At 38.2% G+C, this 22040-nt stretch overlaps 1 protein-coding gene across 10 annotated transcripts in view; it reads right to left on the minus strand.

Moving 5' to 3' along the window:
• DLC1 (DLC1 Rho GTPase activating protein) overlaps positions 1-22040 on the minus strand; it is a 493459-nt gene that overhangs the window by 77508 nt on the left and 393911 nt on the right. The window contains exons 7-8 of one of the 10 annotated variants that reach the window (XR_007402565.1): positions 21601-21659; positions 18552-20804 (exon numbers count right to left, since the gene is read on the minus strand). The exons of 7 other annotated variants lie outside the window; for them this stretch is intronic. Coding sequence is in view for 2 of the 3 variants with exons in the window: in XM_049094621.1 (XP_048950578.1) it covers positions 20761-20804 (44 nt within the window). In the remaining variant the exon portion in view is untranslated. Of the gene's footprint in view, positions 1-18551; positions 20805-21600; positions 21660-22040 lie in introns of those variants that run through there. 2 more of the 10 variants (XM_025476150.3, XM_049094621.1) reach the window with 2 other exon arrangements.

Consider the following 22040-nt stretch of genomic DNA (forward strand, 5'->3'; position numbering starts at 1 on the left):
AGGATTACGGATTAAAACTGAATGGCTTCTCAGTGGGGATGGTGGGGTATTTTATCTACTGGGTCTTGATGCTGTTATTTGTCTCCTGATTGATGATGCCTGAAATCAAGAGTCTAGCTCCTGAGGAGAGCACAGCTTTTCACTTGAGCCTCGCTATGTGAGAAGTCATCATGGCAGCCACGAAAATGAATTTTTTTTCTAACAACCACCATTGGATCAGTGGTGTAACTCCAGGAGGAGCCCCCCAAACCATGTTTATTTGATCCATACAGTCCTGCCAATGGCATCACCTGCATGGATTATTTTAGCCATTATTTTAGCCATATTTATTTAACATATGCAGTCTAACTTAACATTTGCTGTTTCATGAAACCATGACTTAAGACAAAAGCAAAAACTAAACTTATTTTGGGGTTGCTCAATCAAAGAATTTGGTCTATAACTGACAATACACAGCGAGGACCATTTCCTTTTTGTAGAATGTTATTTTGTTTTCTAAAAAAAAAAAATAGCAAATCCACATTCTCTATTCATTTTCTGGGCTCTCAGGAAAATGAAGCTTTTGAAAATGAGGCTCATGCTAGAGGTTGTCTCAGAGAAGGTCTCTTTATGCCACAGTGATTGCATTTCTAAAAACATTGCCACACTGTACGCACCCTCCATGGCTTATTCCCTTATTATTCTTATGAGGCCATGTGTAAGACAAAAAAAAAAAAAAAAGAGATGTATCTTTAAGGCTTTTCTTGAAAGCCTGTAAAGAAGTTATTAACATGAATGTTAGAGCGTTTTCCACAATTTTAATGCATGGACAAGCCAGTATTATTTCCTAGATGAATTTCTTCTTTCCAGAGCTCTGATCTGCATCTAGATCTTGTCCCAGATACATTTCAGTTCATCGTAACATCAGGTGTCAAAGAGGAATATCTAATAGGGCATTTTAAGTCTCTTTTACCCCCAGCAGCACCTTGAAGCTATTTCTATTGTTCCTGTCATGAAAATAAATGAGACAAGCTCAGAAATTGATTCTTATGCTTAAAATACATAGATTAATGGTCAGGATATTATTGCCAATCAGGAAAGGGAGTGGAAAGGAACAGTCACAAGGACCTCAAAAGAAGGAAAAGGCACAATATCTTTTGTCTTTTGTTCTGAGATGGAAATAAACTGTCTCCAGTCCTGATAAGCCTCCTTTTGATCTTCCTCTTGCAAAAAAGGAGAAATAAACAACTGGCTGTTTTGCATTTGCTTTTAAAATTCAATGTGAAGTCCACACTAAACCAATTATTGAGGGGCATTATTTCGGTCAGCGAGCCACACCAGTGACCTTCTCATCATTCTATCTGCTTTCCTAAGGAGGCCCCAAAATCCCCCGCAGCAGTCAGGAAATGGCCTCGATGATTAGAGTTCTGTTTTTCCTGATGGTGACCCTGTGGTTAAGACCGTTGGATAGAAAAGTTTAATTTATTATGATAATGTTAGGGGGAGCGCACACTCCTCCGTGCACTATAGAAAAGGTCATGGGTATAGGAAGTGAGATTTAGAGTTTTCTGTGAAGTTTATTATTAGTCCAGAAATAGCATATGGGCATATATCTTTATCTTCACCGCAGTATGGGTCAGAAGGAAATGTGATGTGTAGTATTTGGAAATTTGGGGGCTTTACTACTGGATAGCTCAAGGTTAGAACCTAGTTCAACATGATTCGTTCTTAAGTTTTGATTAGTTTGTTTCTCAGAGATCAACTTTATCCAATGAGATGCTATTTTCAGAATGTTTATATTTTAATATCTCAGAACCAGAACTAAAAGGAAGCTGTGGAGCGTAGTACTCTCCACCCCCACCTTTGGAGTTGGAAAATAGAGGAATTGAAATGTAGGCTCTGTTGTTGAATTATCTGTAAGAACTCGGGTAAGTTGCTTAATCTCACAAATGTGAGTGTTTTTATAAAATAGGAAATAATTTCTACCTTTTGGAGTCTGATTACTTTTACATTTATAACTAATATGCGTAAAATATCTTGGACCATCACCAGATTTTTAGTGGAAATCTCAGGGGAGAACAGCTCTTTTTACTAATAAAAACCACACTGGTCAGGTGTCAGGGTACCTGGGTTTCGGTCCACACTTGGGTGATAAAACTGGCTTTATGGCTCTGGCTGAGTCTTAGTCTGTGGAATATCAATTGCTTTCTCTGAAAAATTAAAGAGAGGGTCTAAATCAGGACTTAAGCGGCACCTGGTGGCTCAGTTGGTTAAGCGTCTGCCTCCGGCTCAGGTCTTGATCCCATGGTCCTGGATCCCATGGTCCTAGGGAGCCTGCTTGTCCCTCTGCCCCTCCCCCACCTCATGCTGTCTCTTAAATAAATAAAAAAAATCTTTAAAAATAAATCAGGGCTTAGAAAAAGAAAAAAAAAAGCCTATTGGTTTATTGCTTTTCATCAAATTCTCCGAGGGATTAAGAACATGAAAGAACATTTCATGATTTCAGTGTCCTAAACTCTAAAATTCTGTGATTTATGAAATACAACTGATTTCAAGCTTATTTTGCACATAAATTTTAATTTTTGTTAATTGTTATTAGGCAATGCTATGCTAGAGAAGGCCACTGATGTATATATAGTGAAATTTGTTAGGGTTAAAAGATACGATGTTTACAATTTTATGTATTAATGTTTGAAGACCCAGAAATCCTTGTAGGATGAGACACAGAATGTCTCATTTAAAATGCAATCATAGTCACTGAGAAGAATAGTCATTAAACAGTCTTTCAAAGGAATTAGAAATGAATGTGTTTTATGAACTGAGAGTAAGATATAAAGGGGCATGCATTACTGATTCCAGATCACTCTGAAAATATATTTTTATACATTACAGTAAGCAGGAGTTGACACTATTTCGCAGAAATCTAGTGCCTGAGGGATAGAGTTCGTTAGGGTGTCTGGTGAGAAAAATGAGAGAGGTAGTCTCAATCATGGGCTTTTAACCTGCGGGTTTAGGGTGAGGATCTAACCTTTTACACACTGCTCAAAAGCATGAGGGTCCACAGGGGACCACTTTGTGTCTAAGGGCTCCTACCACTCTGAAATTCTGTGACTTGACAAAAGAGAACTCAGTTCACATTTATTGAATATGTTAATTTCACTTTTTTTTATTTATGGATTTTTAGGGTATGCAAGGGTGGTCATGTCAGAATCTGCTGAAGCAGTGGGAGAGAGTGAAGTGCTAAGCTTATCAAAGATTCAGAATCCTTCAATGGTGCAGGAGAAACACATGATTTCCCCTCCCCCTCTCTAGTTACACTGGGATGCGGGAGACAAAGAGATAGAACTGGTACTAAATTGCCATCTCCTCCCAATAAAGTGTCAAAGGTTTTTATAAAGCACTCAGGGAGACTTCTATGAATGATACAATTTATGCCATGGAGGCTAAAGTGACTAAACTGACCCAAATTTATTCTTATTCTTAATTCACATGATTTTTAAAAATTGTGAATTTATTTATTTATTTATTTATGATTTTATTTATTTATTCATGAAAGACACAAAGAGAGAGAGAGAGGCAGAGACATAGGCAGAGGGAGAAGCAGGCTCCAAGCAGGGAGCCCGATGCAGGACTCGATCCCAGGACTCTAGGATCTTGACCTAAGCAGAAGGCAGACGTTCAATGCTGAGCCACCCAGGTATCCCATTTTTATTTTTTTAAAAGATTTTATTTACTTATTCATGAGAGACAGAGAGAGAGGGAGAGACATAGGCAGAGGGAGAAGTAGGCTCCATGCAGGGAGCCTGATGTGGGGCTCGATCCCAGGACTACGGGATCATACCCTAAGCCAAAGGCAGATGCTCAACCACTGAGCCACCCTGGTATTCCAAAATAGTGAATTTTTATTTTTATTTTTTTTATTTTTTTATTTATTTATTTATTTTTAAATTTTTATTTATTTATTCATGATAGTCACAGAGAGAGAGAGAGAGAGGCAGAGACAGAAGCAGGCTCCATGCACCGGGGGCCCGATGTGGGATTCGATCCCGGGTCTCCAGGATCGCGCCCTGGGCCAAAGGCAGGCGCCAAACCGCTGCGCCACCCAGGGATCCCTGAATTTTTAAATTCTGAAAAAATGCACTGAGTTTCCATAGGTGCTCTACTTTCTTTTAAAACAGTTTATGTGCAAGAGAAAGCAGGTTTCCATGGAAGGTCTAACATATAACATCTAATTAAGACTTGCAAAGGGTACTGCTCAAGATTACATTAAGGCTCAAAATCCCGTCAGGGAAGTCAGTGTTTCTAGTGTAGGTGGTGCCCTAGGTCAGGACCTGTTGGGGAGGGAAGGAAGGAAGAAGCTTGAGCTTATAGTATCCTACTGCTGTAGATAAAAGAATGCCTGTCCTTGGGAGCAGTAGAGCAGAGCTTGGGATTAGTTTATAGGCTCAGAACTGAGTCTATGAAGATAAGTGGGTCCACACGTGATCAACCCCATAAAAAAGTTGATCATAATAACACCAACCCAACAAGAATAATAATTATGCTTCATATATATGGCGCCATTCTTTTGAGAAAAATGTACCTTTTATAGACATCATTTGGGGGTGCTATTTTTATAACTAATTTATAGAGTCTGGGGAGTTAAAGAGGCAATTATTTATTTTAAGAGTTAAGTTCCTAGCCTTGTAAGGTGCTTGTGCAGATGTTACAGTAACACACTTTCAACCTCACTAATAGTGACCCCTGACAGGGTGTGGCCAGCGGCTCCTCAAAGCAAAATCACTGCTAGGAAAATATCTGAATAAGAGAAACCAAAGGAAGGAAATCACCAATTACTTAGTACCTAGTGTGTTCCTAATATGCGGTGCTAGGATTTTAACGCTTTGTTGCTCATTTATTCCCCACATTTAATCATTTCCTGTGAGATAAGTAGTAGTATTTCAGTAACTGTTGCAGTTACCGTAAGATTAAATGAGGCCATACATATAAAAGCATTTAGATCCGGCTTGGAAAACAGCAATCCCTCAGTATATGTCAGCCACTACTGTAATTCCCTTTTATAGAAGATACAATTTAGACTCTGTTTCTTTTTTTTTTTTTTTTTTTGACTCTGTTTCTTTTAGAGACTTCCTAACATAGTTGGCAAGTGACAAAGTAGGGATTTGAACTTGCCAGAAGTTAATCAGGCATATGTACCATTTTGAACAAACTTCTCATACAGATTTGTACTGTTGTTTGAATATCAAAAAATGGAAGTTCTGTTCCTCAGGAGCTTAATTGATCTAACAGGAGTTTACTAAGTCCTGTATCAAGAAGAACACAGGAATCAGCTCCCACAATCGTCCCAAGGCATCAAGATTCAATTTAACAAACTCCAGAATACCCTCATCTTGAGTTCCTTGTCTCTTGTTAATTTCTCCTTCTCCAACTTTCTCAAATTGATGTAGCTGCTTCTCTGACCTCAGACCCCCACTAAGTAACAGAAAAGGCATTAGTCTGTATAAAATATTTTCTTTCCCCCATATGTTTAATGGTAATTGATACTGCATTTCTTTCCAGCACATTTACGATGAGTGTTTTGAAGTGTCTTGAGCTTTGAGGAAATACATTTTTTAAAATCAACATATTTTTGAAAGATGCTTTCTGGAATTGTCTTGAATATCTTAAAGTGAATAAATATTTGAGCCCTGTTTTGAAAGTTCCCCATCAGATGTTTGGCTTCTTGCAAACTAATGGAAGAAATCCTCTGGACACACTCTAGTTCTTCCCAAGGTTCACATGGGATGGAAATCTAAGCTTTCTGAGTGTTCTCCTTTTTCAGACGAATCTGATTTGTTAACTTTTGGTTCTTCCCAAGAAACCAAGTAACAATTCCCTTTCTTTCTTTGTTCTGCCTCTTTTTTCCAGCTCTTGGATTAGGGATAAAGCTAGTAAGTTTTTAAAATTTAAAGTATCCTTGAAACTAGAGGTTTGGGATAATTTGAGAATAGAATGTATTTTGGGAGCTGACATTAATTGAGCTGGTCCATTTCTCTACCCAAATGCTAAGTCATAAGAAAAGTCTACTTTTTCTAGCTTAAACATTGCAGATGGATGTTTATGTGTTTCATCTTCATCTTTTAACCCTCTGCCTACACTCTCACTTCCTTCTTGTTTTTTAAAGATGTATTTTTTTAAAATCACCATGTTTTTGAAATAATTATAAACTCATAAAAAGTTGCAAAATTATAGTTATCACTCAACTTTCCCCCAAACCAAGAAATTGATTGGCATAATACAATAAACTGTATACTTTAGTCAGATTTCACAATTTTTGCACATCCTCATTTTTAAGCAATGTCTTTGTGGATGATTCTATGACCCTTTATCACGTGTATGTATAGATCCATACAACCATCACCACAATCAAGATACAAAAGTGGGATCCCTGGGTGGCGCAGCGGTTTGGCGCCTGCCTTTGGCCCAGGGCGCGATCCTGGAGACCCGGGATCAAATCCCACATCGGGCTCTCGGTGCATGGAGCCTGCTTCTCCCTCTGCCTGTGTCTCTGCCTCTCTCTCTCTCTCTCTGTGTGACTATCATAAAGAAATAAAAATTAAAAAAAATTAAAAAAAAAAAGATACAAAAGTGTTCTATCACCACAGGCAATCTCTGTCCTGCTGCTCCTATTAAGTCACACCCTGCCTCCACTTTCCTAGCCTCTGAAGTCACTTATCTGTTCTCTATTTCTATGTTTGTCTTTCACAGAACGTTCTATAAATGGAGTATATGGTATATGTCACTTGTTTCTTAGGAACAAAGAATCAACGTATCCACTTTTAGACATGAATCTCTCACAGTCAAACTTTGTAGAACCTTATTTTGTTTCTAGCTTGCTGTGCTTTTCTGGATATGCACTTTCTTATTTTATCTCATAAAAATAAAATATATTACAATCAGGTCAGGACCTGGTTTGGTTTTATAGCTTTTGAAGAAAATTTTAATATGCTTTTCATTGGTACTCTGTTTCCTCTAGGGAAAAAAAATGAGGGATAAAAATTGCTTACAAATGAGAATGTCTTTCCCTATAAAAAAGATGGTTGTAGGAGGCAGATTATTGCCCCTTCCACCCCCATGTCCATGTCCTAAGCCCAGGAACCTATGTATATATTATACTACACAGCAACAGAGAATTAAACTGGCAGATAGAGTTGTTTGCTAAACAGTGGGCTTTCAAATAGAGAGATTATCCTGGATTATCCAGGTGGGCCACTGTGATTACAAGGGGTTTTACTTGTAGGTGAGGGAGTAGAAAGGGAGGTCGGAATTGATGCAGTATGGGAAGCATGCGATGGTTACTATTGACTCTGAAGATAAAGGAAGCATCCTGGAGCTGAGGAAGGTGCACGGCCTCTAGAAGCTGAGAAGGGCAAGGGAAGCATTCTCCTCTAGAGCCTCCAGAAAGGAATGCAGCCCTGATGACACCCTGAATTGCGCCCAAGCGAGACTCATTTTGGACTTCTGACTTCCAGAACTGTAAGATGATAAATTTGTGTTCTTAAAGGTTTGCGGTAATTTTTTTACACACATAATAAATTCACATTGTTTTAAGACACAGACTTGGAAAGTCACATGAAGTCACAGATAACGAACTCAATGGGCAATCCTAAAACGATTAAAGGAGATATTTTGTAGAAATATTTTTCTGTGATTTTTAAGAGCAGAATAAAATTTTGTCTGTCTAGACTGATGGCGTTAACAGAAGATCTGTTGGGAGGCAGACCTATCAATTAATTAATTAATTAATTAATTAATTTTTTTATTGGAGTTCAATTTGCCAACATATAGCATAACACCCAGTGCTCATCCCATCAAGTGCCCCCCTCAGTGCCTGTCACTCAGTCACCCCCACACCCCACCCACCTCCCTTTCTATAACCCCTTGTTCATTTCCCAGAGTTAGGTGTGTCTCATGTTCTGTCTTCCTTTCTGTTATTTCCCACTCATTTTTTCTCCTTTCCCCTTTATTCCCTTTCACTATTTTTTATATTCCCCAAATGAATGAGACCATATAATGTTTGTCCTTCTCCGATTGACTTATTTCACTCAGCATAATACCCTCCAGTTCCATCCACGTCGAAGCAAAGACCTATTATTTTTAAATTAAATTATTAGGGCAGAAGAAGAAGCTTACTCTGAATAGAGGTTTTATTATAAATGATACCCTCAAACCTTAAAATATTTCCATAATTATCCTTCCTGTAAAAAACAATAAATGTTGAGGAAGCAATCGGGAACTCAGCTTTAAATAATCTCGATTAAATGCAAACTAAACAAATAGATGCCATGCTATTTTTACTAAGAATTAAAATATATCATACACTTACTTCCGGCATATCATCCATTAACAAATTTTTGTTCAGTACCCAATACTTCCTGGATGAATTAGCAGTGTGCTAGGTCCATGAGAGATAAAGAAAAACTTCTCATGGAGTTTACAACTCTGTTTCCAAAGATAAGATTCACATGCAGAACAAGCCATAATTAACAATTCCAGTAGAAGATAGATAAGGGTTCTATTTTTGTTAAGACCTAAGCCCTGTAGCGGGTGATGAAGGTGACCTGTGAAGGCAGGAAGCTCACGAAGGGCTTCCCTGGAAATAGAGACAGGAGCTAGGCCAGGAAGGATGAGTAGAACTCACAAAGGTGCAGATGGTGTGTATCAAGCAGCAGCAGCAGCTTCCGTCATACTTACCGAGAACTTACTTTGTACCAGGCACTGTTCTAAGTAATCTAAATAATTAGATTATTTAATCCTCATAAGACCCAATGAGGTAGGTATTCTTACGATTTTTATTTTACAGATGTGGGAACAGAGGTCTGAGTTGAAAGAAAATTAGAATGAACTGGTAATGAGGAAGTCATCAGGTTCTATAGGACACTGAAATGTTTCAGGTGAGGACTTTGCTTAGGTTCTTTGCTTGCTACATACTCACAGGATTCCCTTGTCTAATGGTTGCCAGGAATGACGCCTATGGGGTAACCAAGACACGTGTGCAAAAGGAACACAAGCAACTCTAAACTGTATACTCTTGAGGGGAAATAAAATTCTTCAGTGTCAAAATTGTGTGGTAGAAGAAGCAAGGACTTTTCTATTTTTATTAAAGAAGTAGAAGTCAACTGGCTCTGCTAGAGGTTTAAAGAGTTGTTGCAACAAGAAGAAAACAGCATAAGATAAAAGCTTACTTGTGCAGGAGTCCTATTGGTATCAATAAGAATGAAATGTGTTGGGGGGCTAAAGGTGGTGATTTCTAGGAACAAAATATTGGATTGGTCATTGGTCATGGAGAGAGGAGAGTCATAGAGGAGTCATGAGGCCCAAAATGTGTCCAGTAACAACTGGCCTTGCCTTGGGTCCTCTGGCTTTTTAAAATTATATTTACAATGAGTGCTCAAAGAAGATGTTTCTCTGAGGGGTATAATTATGGAAGCACACAAACTGTCTTATGTATCATCCATAATACACACTTGCCTTGTTATCTAGATTACTCCTCATTAAAGACAAAGTTTAAACGAAACTACATCTTCAAACTGGAAAGAATTCTCTTTGAATAAGTGAAGGAGCCTTTCTCTGAACCATTATTTCTAATTAGAAGGACGAATGCCTTTGACAAAAGCAGACCAGTTATGGGCAAGGAGGGCAGGAGGGCCAGGGCAAATAAATGGGGAAAAACCCTGAAATGTTATCGAACACAGTGTTTTTGTTTGTTTGTTTGTTTTTCTCTTGGAGTAGAAGTAGGTTTAACAAATATGTCAAACTAAGGGTGTTCGTAGCAGGTTATTTTTTTGCTTACTGAACCTCTATGCCAAAAGGATTTATGCAAAATGCCCTCAAAACTAAAAAAATAATTCCTATTTGAACTACTAATATATTAACATTTCTGTGGCATCAGCACACCTTTGTTGTGTGTCCATATGTAGTGAGTATATGATTTTATATGTAACATATGCAGACATATATTTATGTGTTGTTATTTTTACCTTTTTTTAAAAAAAGATTTTATTCATTTATTCATGAGAGACACACAGAGAGAGGCAGAGACATAGGTGGAGGGAGAAACAGACTTCCTGAAGGGAGCCTGATGTGAGACCCCAGGATCATGAGCTGTGCTGAAGCCAGATGCTCAACCGCTGAGCCACCCAGGTGCCCTATTATTTTTACTTTTAAATTAGGTAGAAGAACAAATTTCCAAAATGGGACAGCTCAGGCAATTTTAGGAAAACAATACATATATGAGAGACACTGATAGAACTCAGGAAAAGCCTTAAACTGTAGTTCAATAGAAATACAAGAAATGAGAAATAGCTACTGCTTCAGTGTATTAATGAGTATCTGAAGTAAAACATTTTTGAAACTTTCATTGTGGACAATTTCAAGCATAAGCAAACATAGAGAAAAGTAATATAATCAATTTCTATGTACCAATTACTCAGCTTCAACAGGGTCATTTCATTGTCAAACGTGTCTTGTCCATATCTCATCTACTGCATCCCAACTTCCCAGGATTATGGTGAAGTAAGTCCCAGACATCCCATTATTTTGTCCACAAATGTTTTAGAATATATCTCCCAAAGCTGAATTTTCAGAAAAATGTAACAATGATCACACCCCCCAAAAATGATGATAGCTTCTTATAATAGCTACTTAATGCTCAAATTTCTTAACTCTCCCATAATTTTTAAATTTTTGTTTTTTTATAGTTGAATGTCAGAATGATACAAAGTATCTCCTTCCCTCAAACTTCTATATAAGATGCGTGGTAACACACCCAAGGTTTGGGGGTTTATTGATATAAAAAAAATCACCAAGCAATCTTTCTTTCAAATGGAATTTGAAGGATGCAACACACAGTGAGAGCAAGGGCTGCAAATGAAATTGTGGTCGCCTAGGGCAAAGGTGCCAGCATTCCTATCCATTTTGCTATTTTATATTTCAGATACTGTTCCGATCATTAGTGTAACCAGGAGAAATTTTGGATCTTGGCCTGGGAATCATGTAAAAACCAGTGCTAGTTCTGGACAGAATGGAAAATGCAGAATCACAGTAAAACTACCCCAATTTAGTATCTGTAGAATAGATTTATGGTAGTGAAATTAACTTATTCCTTCTCTAATTTCCTCCCTTCTCTTTGCTGGAAATTTGAGTTAGTCACTCTCTCTCTCACACACACACACACACACACACACACACACACACACACACACACCCCTGACAAACTATAATTTCAGATGATAGGAAATACTTAGGAAGATAGGATACATTTGGCTATTACTTATTTCAGTGGGTATAATACATCTTAACTGAATTAAAATACTTCCCTATCTCAATAAAATGGTTCTGAGTCACTTGGATATCCATAGGGGGTGGGGGAAGGAACTTATCTCAACCCTGACCTCAACTCAGTTTTTAAAAAATCAATTCCATGAATTGTGGCTCTAGATGTAAAAAGAAATACAGCTTTTAGAGAAAAAGTAGAACTTCTTCCTGTCTTAAAAGTAGACAAAGACTTTGTAGATAACCCAAAAAAGCACTAACAATAAAAGAAAGATGACAGATGCTTGACGTTTAAATTAAAAATTTATGTTTATCAGAAGATACCATTAAAAGAGTAGAAGAAGGCTTTTCACGATACATATATCCAACAACAGTTCTGAATCCAGAATATATAAAGAACCCTTAAAAATCAGTAAGAAAAAGAGACAGTCCTGTATACATCCACCAGAATGGCTACAATGAAACAGATGGGAAATATCAAGTGTTGGAAGTAGAGCAAATGCAACTCTCATAAACTGCTGGTAGGAGAGTACATGGGTACAGTTGGAAATCTATGTGGTAGTGTCTATCAACTGTGATATGGCAATTCTGCTAAATGTATATCAAATAAGATTTACCAATTAGAAATGTATATATCTGTTCACCAAAACACAAGCACTGGAATGCTCATAGCAGCATTGTCTGTTATAGCTCCAAACTGGAAAGCATCCAAACACACATCAACAGTAGAATGGATAAATACATTGCAGTATATCCATACAACAGAATGCTACAGAGCAATGAGAATGAACACACAACAACCACACACAGCAATAATGGATGAGTCTCACAGGCATAATTCTGAGTGAGGTAAGACAGACACAAAACTGTGCACACTGTGTGACTGTATTTATGTGAAAGTGGAATGAGTCTCTACTGTTAGAAATCAGGAACATTGGAAAAGAAAAAAGAAATCAGGAATTTTGGGGGTTGGTAGTGGTGGTGACTGCAAAGGGGCCAACGGGGTCATCTGCAAAGCTGGCAATATTCTTTTTAACGTGGGTTCTTGGTTAAATAGGTATGTTCAGTTTTTAAAAGTTGCCAAGCTTTACACTTAAGCACTTTTCTGCATGTATATTGTTCTTTATTAATAAGTTAAAAAGTCAATTACTCAGCACACATGCTTGGTGTCCCTACATGGTTTGATTCCATTTACTTTTTTTTAATTTTTTTTTTTTTAATTTACTTATGATAGTCATAGAGAGAGAGAGAGAGAGACAGAGACACAGGCAGAGGGAGAAACAGGCTCCATGCACCGGGAGCCCGACATGGGACTCGATCCCGGGTCTCCAGGATCACGCCCTGGGCCAAAGGCAGGCGCCAAACCGCTGCGCCACCCAGGTGATTCCGTTTAAAACATGAACACATCACTGGCTTGGTGATACTAGATTTGCTATTGGTTACTAAGTATCAGTGGCAGCCCCAGAGGTAAACCTTGAGTTTGTGGTGAACTCATTTAGGTTATTAGTAATCCGTGTACTTATCAAATGCAGATTGTGTGTTTACAGACATTTCTTTACTTCCTTAATTCATAGTTCAAGGTGCCCACTAAAGGATATGTCTTTCCTAAGGCCTATCTATTGTGTTTAGTCCAAGCTCATTGTTGCTCTGCATTTCCCATTTTTTTTAAAGGATTTTATTTATTTATTTGAGAGAGAGAGAGAGAATGCAAGAACAGAAGGAGAGAAGAAGCAGAGTCCCCGCTGAGCAGAGAGCCCAACATGGGGCTCGATCCCAGGACCTTGAGATTAGGACCTGAGCTGTAGGCAGATGCTTAACCGACTGAGCCACCCAGGTGTCTCAGCTCTGCATTTTCATGGTGCTTTGTTTGTACCTCTGTTACAGCACTGAATCCTTTACTTATGAAGTTTTAATTCATTGTTTATGTACCTATCTTATCCATTAGATTGTTAGCTCCCTGGGGCAAGCATCTTTTCTGTGTCACAGAGCACAGTGGCTTATACATACCAGATACAAAATAAATATTAGGTTGCCTTTTGTACTCTAGATTTGTAGCCTTTGAAAGCCAGACATTATTAAAAATCAAACCTAAGCATAAGCTTTGGGTTTGTTGCTCTGTATTTTTATTTTTTATTTATTTTATTTTTTTTGCTCTGTATTTTTAAATAAGATTTATAATTAAACTCCAGCAAAATGCATATGATATAAACAAATAAGGTATCACAGAGTCTGTGCCAGAGGGACAGACGGGAGGAGGGTATGCTTTGCTTGTGTTGGTTGTGTTTCTGATGCTCTACTTAAGAAATGCACAGACCAATGCCATAAATCAATAAATAATTCAGGTAAAGGAACCTTGCCAAAATTGACATTTGCTTTAGGCATGACCAGATTACTCATTTTATTGACACGGTCCTGTCAAGAATTTATTACTTATTTATGAATGTCAGAATCCATGGAAGCAAGGGAGGCAGTAGATGAACAAATCTGTGGAAGCAGAGCTCAGGATACAAATTCATTTTCTTCTTCACAGAACACGCTTCTTAACTATTTGTTTAGTTCCTTATTATTTTGCATGAAAGATCATGCTTTCGCACAATAAGACTCTGGAGTCTTGAACAGCTTTAGAACAGATAACAGATGAATTGTAAATTAAAGAAGGAATTAGCCTGAAAAGGGGTATAGCAAAATGCACATAAACTGAGCATTTTCTTAAAGTTTTTCACTTAAGAAATATTTAAATATATATCTATTAATCATCCATCCATCCATCGATCCAGCTACCCAGCTTTATTCCTAAATAATGACCTCATCACCAATAGAATTCATTGAATTATTTTGGATAAAAAGAACCAGAAGGAGCACTTTGATAATTAATTCTTATATTTTCCCTCTCTCTTTGGCATCATCTCTCCCTACAGAATTCTTTAATAATAAATTGTTGTTAGATGCAAGAGTTTAAACTATATACCTAAAGGAAAATAGCTTTTATCGCTTTGCTTTAAGTTTACAGAGGAAACATAAAGTAAATTTGAAAATTCTTCAATGACCACAGAAGATTAAGTAAATGCTTTGCTGTTTTCCAAATGTGCAATAGTAGGCCTGCCTTTTAAATTATTCTTCAACATGACTACACTGAAAAGATTTTATGTGGCTTTCAGAATTTAAATCGGTGTCACCTTTGATTTTCAAGGCTTTCGTTTTTGTAGCCATAGCCTATGTTCTATGGTAGAGGGTCCCAGGAATTTCCACAAGGGTGTAATCTTAGACTCATTATTTAAACTCAGGGACTCTCACTTTAAAATGTTAAAAACAATCTACCTCCCACAGACATACCATGTGGCTAAGTGCCTCAGTAAAGGTTAACTATTATAATTGTGAGCCCCAAACTAAGCACTTTTGGGAGTCTTTGTCTAGTACACCGTGAGTAGAAAGAGCACAATTCATTCACTGAGAATCATCAAGTTGAGTTAGAGAGGTTTCTAAAGCGAATGTTGTAGGATTGGTCACTAAATCAACTCATTTACATATAAACACCAGCTATACCATCTTTATCCATTGTGCAACTCATCTCAGTTCTTAACAGGCTTGTATTGTCCTGTATTGACCAGCATCTCATTAAGAATCCTACTAAAACCCAATTACATGAAATTAATTTTATGAACATGGAACATCTGTTGCATTTAAACACTGAAAATGCCCACCCATATCGGCAAATCCAAACTTTTACTATCAGACATAAAATACAGATAAGAATTTTTATTTTCTTGTTCAAAATTTCTCCTTATTATGCACTGATAGCTCCTTTTCATTTTGCTATTGAAAATACATATATATTTTCAGTTTATCAGCAGGGAGTTTCTATTTTAGCTGAAATATGCATCTATTAATGTCTGGTATGGGATTTCATAGTGGCTCAAATAATTAATGGGAACAAAAGGAAGTTTTAAAAGGGAAGATGTAAATAAAAATGGGTGTTTTTTTTTGGGGTGGAGGAGTGGAGCAGAGAGAGGGAAACACTTCAGCTTGATAATTTCCTACCATCTTTATCTCTTTCATCATGTGCTTATTTGCCAAGTTGTCCTTAATTTCATTTACGCAGTCATCTAAGGGTAAGCAAAGACTAACTCCCACCTTCTCCTGCCCACTTAAGGACTCCAGAAATTCTCCCCTTTTCCTCCTGCATCACCAAATTTTTTTCTTGAATCCACTTCCCTCTCTTGAGCCCACCTCCCTTTCTAGGTGTTTCCATTCATCTATTTGTTCCTTTTTACTGTGAAACTATGAGAGTCTTCTACCCCACACTGTCTTCAATTCCATTTTTCCCTTTTTCCTTTGCATCCCCTCCAGTGAGGCTCTCCTTTTTACCATTCCCCAGAAGTGCTCATCTGGAGTCACTCAAATCCAATGGTGATTTCTCATGGCTTCATCTTCTTGACTTGTTAGCATTATTTGATAAGTTAATCATGTTCAGTCATCTTTGAAAAACTCGTTTCTTTTGGATTCCAGAGCCCTACAGTTGACCCTTGAACAACACAGGTTTGAACTACATGAGTTCACTTATGTACGGACTTTTTTTTTTTGATAAATACAGAACAGTACTATAAATATGTTTCCTCTTCCTTATGGCTTTAATAACATTTTCTTTTCTGTAGCATGCTTTCTCATAAGAATTCAGTATATAATACATATAACATACAAAATACATGTTTATCAACTGTTTCTGTTATTGTCAAGGCTTCCAGTCAACAGTAAGCTGTTGGGGGTTAAGTGTTTGGGGAGTCAAAAGTTCTACTTGGATTTTCAACTATGAAGGGGTTGGTGCACCAAACCTGTATTGTTTGATGTTCAGTTGTATGCTTCCTGGTTTTCCTCTTATCTCATTTGCCATGACCTTCCAGTCTCTTGCTGGGTTTTACTGTCCCCCAGACTTTTAATGTTGGAGTGCCCAATGGCTCAGACACCTTTGACATCTTTTCCAATTAAACTCTCTCTTTGGTGAGCTCATCTAGCCATGGCCTTGATACCATCCATATGCTAATAACGCTCAAATTCATATTTCTATTTCAAACTTCTTCCCTGAATTCTACCTGTCAAATAGGCATTTAAAACTTAATGACTGAACCAAAAAATTCCTGATCTCCCACTCAAAACCTATTTTTTCCCTTGGTCTTGTCCATCTTGGTTCCTGACAACTCCATTTTTAAAAAGTATCTTGTAGTCAGTCCTTCCTGCCTCCTGTCTTTCTCTCAGGTGCCAGACTCAATATTAGCAAATCTTGTTGGCTCAATCTTCAGAATCTACCCACAAGTGAACCGGTTGTCATCACCTCCATTGCTCTGAACCTGGTCTAAGCCAATGTCATCTCTAGCCTGGATTATTCCAATAGCTTCCTAGTTTCCTTACCTCCACCCTTGTCCCTTTGGAGTTATTATTGGTGCAGCAGTCAGATGGATCCTATTAAAACTTAAGTCAACCAACATCACTCCTCCGATAACCCTCTGCTGGCTTTCTATTCTACTTAGAATAAAAATCAAAGTCCTTTCGGTAGCTTACCGGGCCCTTCCTTCTGTCACCTCTCTGACCTTTTCTTCTATGACCTTTCCCTTACTCTCTCCTGTTCCTGTACTGGCCACTTTGATGTTTCTTTAAAAGGAATCTGGGTGGGGTCGGGGGGAAGGGACCCACAGCTTGCTTTCACTTCATGACCTTTGTACTTGCTGTTTTCTCTGCTTGGAAAGCTCTTCCCCCAGAGAGCCCTATGGCTGCTGCCTTACTCTTCATGTCTCTGCTTAAGTGTCACCTTCTCAGAGACTCTTTCCCTGAACACCTGATTCCAAATGTCACTCACGTTACTCTTCCCCTCAACACCTCTACAGTGGTCCCCTTCTCTGCTTTATTTTTTCACCCCAGCACTTCCTGACTTCTAACAGAATAATGTATACACAACATATAATTTACTTCTTTATTTTCTTGATTGTTTACCTCTCATCAGTAGAATGCAAGCTCCATGACAGCAGAAAGTTTGTCTGTTTCAGTCACTGATGTGTCCCTGGAGCCCAAGAGCATTTGGCACCTACTAGGTACTCAATAAATATCTGTGGAGTGAAAAAGTCTCTTTAACCTCTCTGCTTTTCTCACTAGAATATAAGTTCTTGGAGCTGGGATCATGTCATATTCATCATTCTGTCTTGCAAGTTTAATATAGCATCTGGCAAAGAGTAGGTGGTCATTAATATTTGTTGAGGTGAGCTGCGGAAGAAAAACACTCTACAATTGTTTGAGTATGCATTCCAAGATGGATAGAAGGATGGCAGAGGACCACATAGATGATACAGAGGAGATACAGAGAAAGTCAGTTAACCAACACTTACATAAATATTAAATTTTACATTATGTAAGAATGAACATAGTATTTGGGAAATAAGCTGAAGCTAGGGAGATTCTTGACTTCTACCATTAGGAGAGTAGGGGTAAGGAAATTAATCATAATCACCTGGGAATATTGGAAGCATTCAACGTTGCTCCCTCTTCAGGAGAGCCACTAACATTTGTGGAATATTTATTATGTGCCAGACTTTTTGATGCAATTTCCAGTGGCGGCTCACCAGTGTTTTCTTGGCCCTTCAACCCTCCAGCTCCAGCCTGAATAATTGCATTTCTCTCTGTGGTGGCACTTTCTTATATAAAAGCACAATCACATAAGTTAATATTTTTTTATTCTTGCCCTCCTTCCCTCCACCTCTTTCTCCTTAATGGAAAAATATTCGTAAAAATAGAACAGTTGCTTTGGGAGTTTACGTTGCTATATAAAATCCAGGATAAGTATTTTCAGCAGGCCCATACCACAGAGGCAGTTTTAAATGGCTAAACCAGCTTTTTAAACAGCTCCTTTGGTAGTAAAATTCCTACTAAAAGGAAAATAATGATAAGCATAAAATTTTGACCAGCGGTTACTCTGGGAAATGGGAGGGACTTCCTAAAGTATTGGAGACACTTAATTTCTTAAGTTGGGCGGTAAGGGTGTTCATTTTGTTACTTTTTATAGATTTTTATGAAATGTATATTTTTATGAAATATTAAAAAAGGAACTGCTCCCTTGGACAAGACTCTTCTCAAATTATTTAAAGATCTTTAATGTGCATTAGACTTCAACTCACCAAAGTCACTTCTACAGCATAAAATTTTTCCATGATAAAATAATTGTAAGCATTTTGGCTCTCTGTGAATGACTCTTATGTAAGAGCTATTCAACAATAGAGGTTAAAATAGTTTCTTCCTGTGAGGTTATATACAGATACACTTGTTTATTAGTCATTTGTTTCAAATTCAAAATACTCTTCTATTAGCACCAACATCATTGGAATTCCAGCCAAGACAGAAAAAGTCTATTTGACACAAGGATTTCTAGCAATGATACTCAGGCCCTCATCACTAAATGCAATGATAATTAGGTAAAAATACAGTCAGATCCAAATTAAGAAGGCAATTAGCATAAAGGCAAAAGAAGATAGGATTACTGGTGAGCACAATCAAAGGTATAAACTTGTGGAATCACTATGTGGTACACCTGAAACTATTGTAACACTGTGTGTTGACTATACTTTCATTAAGGAAAAATAGAAGAAGAAGAAGAAGAAGGTAGGGCTCTTGGTCTTTTCTTCCCTACAAGCTCTAGGCTTCAGCAAGGCATCAGAGAAGCATCTGGCTCGGAACAGGTGTGTTATGAGACAGCCATGGCTGCCCAATAAAAATATGACATAGTCACTTTTTTATTTTATTTTTTATTTTCATTATTTTTTAAAGGGACAGAAGTTTATTGAGTAAAGACACAGAGAAAACTCTTAGAAGTGAGAGGGGTCCTGACAGGGTTGCCCGCCACTTCTTTATTTTAAATTTCCTAGTAGCCACTTTAAAAAAGAAACAGGTGAAATTCATTTTAATAATGTAGCTTATTTAACCCAGCATATCCAAAAATATCATCATCTCAATAGGTAATCAATATAAAGATCAATAATGAGAGATTTTACATTGTTTATCTCATAATGAGTTTCTGAAATCTGGTGTGTATTTTATATCCAAAGACTGGACTCAGGTTCTGCGAAACCTAATGTTACACAATTTTGGGTGATGCCCCCTTTAAGCACCAGCAACTAATATACAAAGTTATGTGTGAAAATGAATATCAATTCATTCATAAGAGAGGATATGAAAAGGAATTACTGGAGATTTGATGATTCAGGTTTTTCTCTTTTGATATCTCTTGGCAATTTACCGGACACATTAACATAGAAGTGATTCCAGTGTAGCTTCTCCTACCTGCCTTGAACAACACAACTCCTGACACAAAGGCCCATCTAAGTTAGGGTCTCTGAAATGTGAGTTTCATTAGTGTTCAGGGTTAATTGTGTCTCCCCAAATTCATATGTTGAAGTCCTATCCCCTCCTACCTCAGAATGGTATCATATTTGGAGAGGAGGTCTTTAAAGAGGTGAGTTAAAATTAAGTTATTAGCGTTGGTCCTAATTCATTTGATTGGTGTCCTTGTGCAAAGAGAAGGAGATTCCAAGGGCACAAGTAGATGGAGGCAAGACCACATGAGGACAAAACAGTAAGAAGGAGGCTGCAGCCAAGGAGAGAGACCTTGGGAGAAGCAACACTGCTGACACCTTGATCTTGGATTTCTAGCCTCCAGAACCATGAGAAAATAAACTTCTATTGTTCAAGCCACCTAGCCTTTGTTAGGACAGCCAGAGCAACAAATACAATTAGCCTCTTGATAAAACTTTTGTCGAGAGACTGTCTCATCCCCTGCTCAATAGCACCCTCTTGCTCTCTGGCTGTTTCAATCCAACCCAATCCAGCCTTCCCTCCTTCTTGAGATCTTCCTTGTGGAGAAACCTCTGGGGCTCAAGGCACACGAACTCTCACTGACTCACATTCATCTGGCAAGTGAATATGAGTCTCTGTATGACGGCTCTTATATTATTACCATGTAGTATTACTTGTGCTCTTTCTACAGATAATATCTTTTTGCCCTCACTAAGTGAATCCTTTGAAGATTATCAGGGACAGTATCTTTTATCAAACTTGAACACCAAACTTAACATTTCTTGAATAATCTTTTTGGAATTAGGAGAGGGGAGTTCCCATTCAGGGCTGTAGGATGGTATAAAAAAAAAAGCTTAAAAAAACCCCCACATACTTTCAAAGTTAAAAGCTGACCTGCCTACTGCACTAACCAGACAGAAACAGCATCACAATGGTGATGGCTGGAGTCCCTGGCTCCCTCTGGCCAGTGGGTCAGAGGTACTGATCCTTGTTTCTGCTGTAGCCACCCATTCCTGGTTGTTGCCTTCTGTTTTTCTACTGCTTACTTTACACCAGCAACGGAAGTTCACCGGAGTATCTTCCAAAAAGCTTTGGCCAGAACCAAAGGAAGTGAGTACATTCAAGGGATGAAAGGATGATTCAACCTCTTGCGTGCTCAATTCTTGGTATCCCTTCTGAAATTGCTGAAAAGAATGCCAACAAGTTGTAATTACTATGGTGCACCCTGGGAGGTGGAAATCTGCCAGCACGCACTGGATTTCAACCAACAATCCATTTTAAGTAAGACGCTGAAGGAAATGAACATCTATTTTGGTCATCTGTAGAGAATATCTGTGCCCCCTAAAAAGTCCACAAACATGCTTGATACACAGCTTCAGAAAACCATGCTTCTTGTTGGTATTTTTTGTGCCAGCTTAAATGTGCACTAAATATACTATAGCAATTCATTGGAGAGTGGGTGACAGAGAGTGGCTGACACTTGGTCTCAGAATATGAGTAAACTTTTGAAAAGAGCTTCCCACAGGGAAATGCACAATTACTCTCTCAGTAAGAAAACATATTTGGGTTCAAAATATTTATCAAATGCCATATTTTTCCAGGGAACCCAGGTCCCCAGAGTGGGGGCGGGGGGACATCCATCACCATCCTCAGGAAAGTGAGAGTGCTGCTTTTGCCATCAGAATAGCTTCCAAGGCCCTCGTGCCAATTGCCGTGCGGAATGATTCATCAGCCTCAGAAACTTCCTTGGGAGCTGAGTGGGCAGTCATGAATCATCTCTCGCCCTTTGCACATATCATTACTGATCTCCTTGGAATATTATATGAAAATAATACCTTACATTTTTGTGAAGAATGCTTTTCCTGATGGCATCAGACATCAGGACTGGAGTAAAAGCAGGCCCTGGTGAGCTGTGTATGCTGCGACTGGATATGTTCCAAAAACGTTTGCAAATGCTGTTTTGAGTCTGAATCAACACACCTGATCTGGAAGGCTGTCACAGGCAGAGGCCGGTCAGTGCTGGCAAAAGCACAAGGACTCTGTTTTGGGGATTAAAAAGAAACGATGAATTTTATCCCCTTCATGGTCAACTTGAAGGGGCATTGTACACTTGAATTATCCTGTTTTGTTACGGATAAGAAAGTAAACCGAGGGAAATCAACCTTTCCTTAAAAAAACCTGGTGCACACACACTGAGAAAAGCACCGAGTGTGGTTTTCCCCTTTGGTACAGCAATTTCTCATTCGTTTGGCCAGAGCTGATATCATAATATTTTAACATGGGGGTAGAAATAGCTAGAACCTCAAAGTTTTTGGGTTCTAATCCCAAACTTATCACCAATTTGCAGAGTAGTTTTGGAGTTACCTGGATACCTTGGGCTACCCATTGAAGTCGACTAACAAATTTTGTCAGCAACTTGG

This window comes from Canis lupus, chromosome 16 (assembly GCF_003254725.2).
Source record: "Canis lupus dingo isolate Sandy chromosome 16, ASM325472v2, whole genome shotgun sequence".
Taxonomy (NCBI): Eukaryota; Metazoa; Chordata; class Mammalia; order Carnivora; family Canidae; genus Canis; species Canis lupus.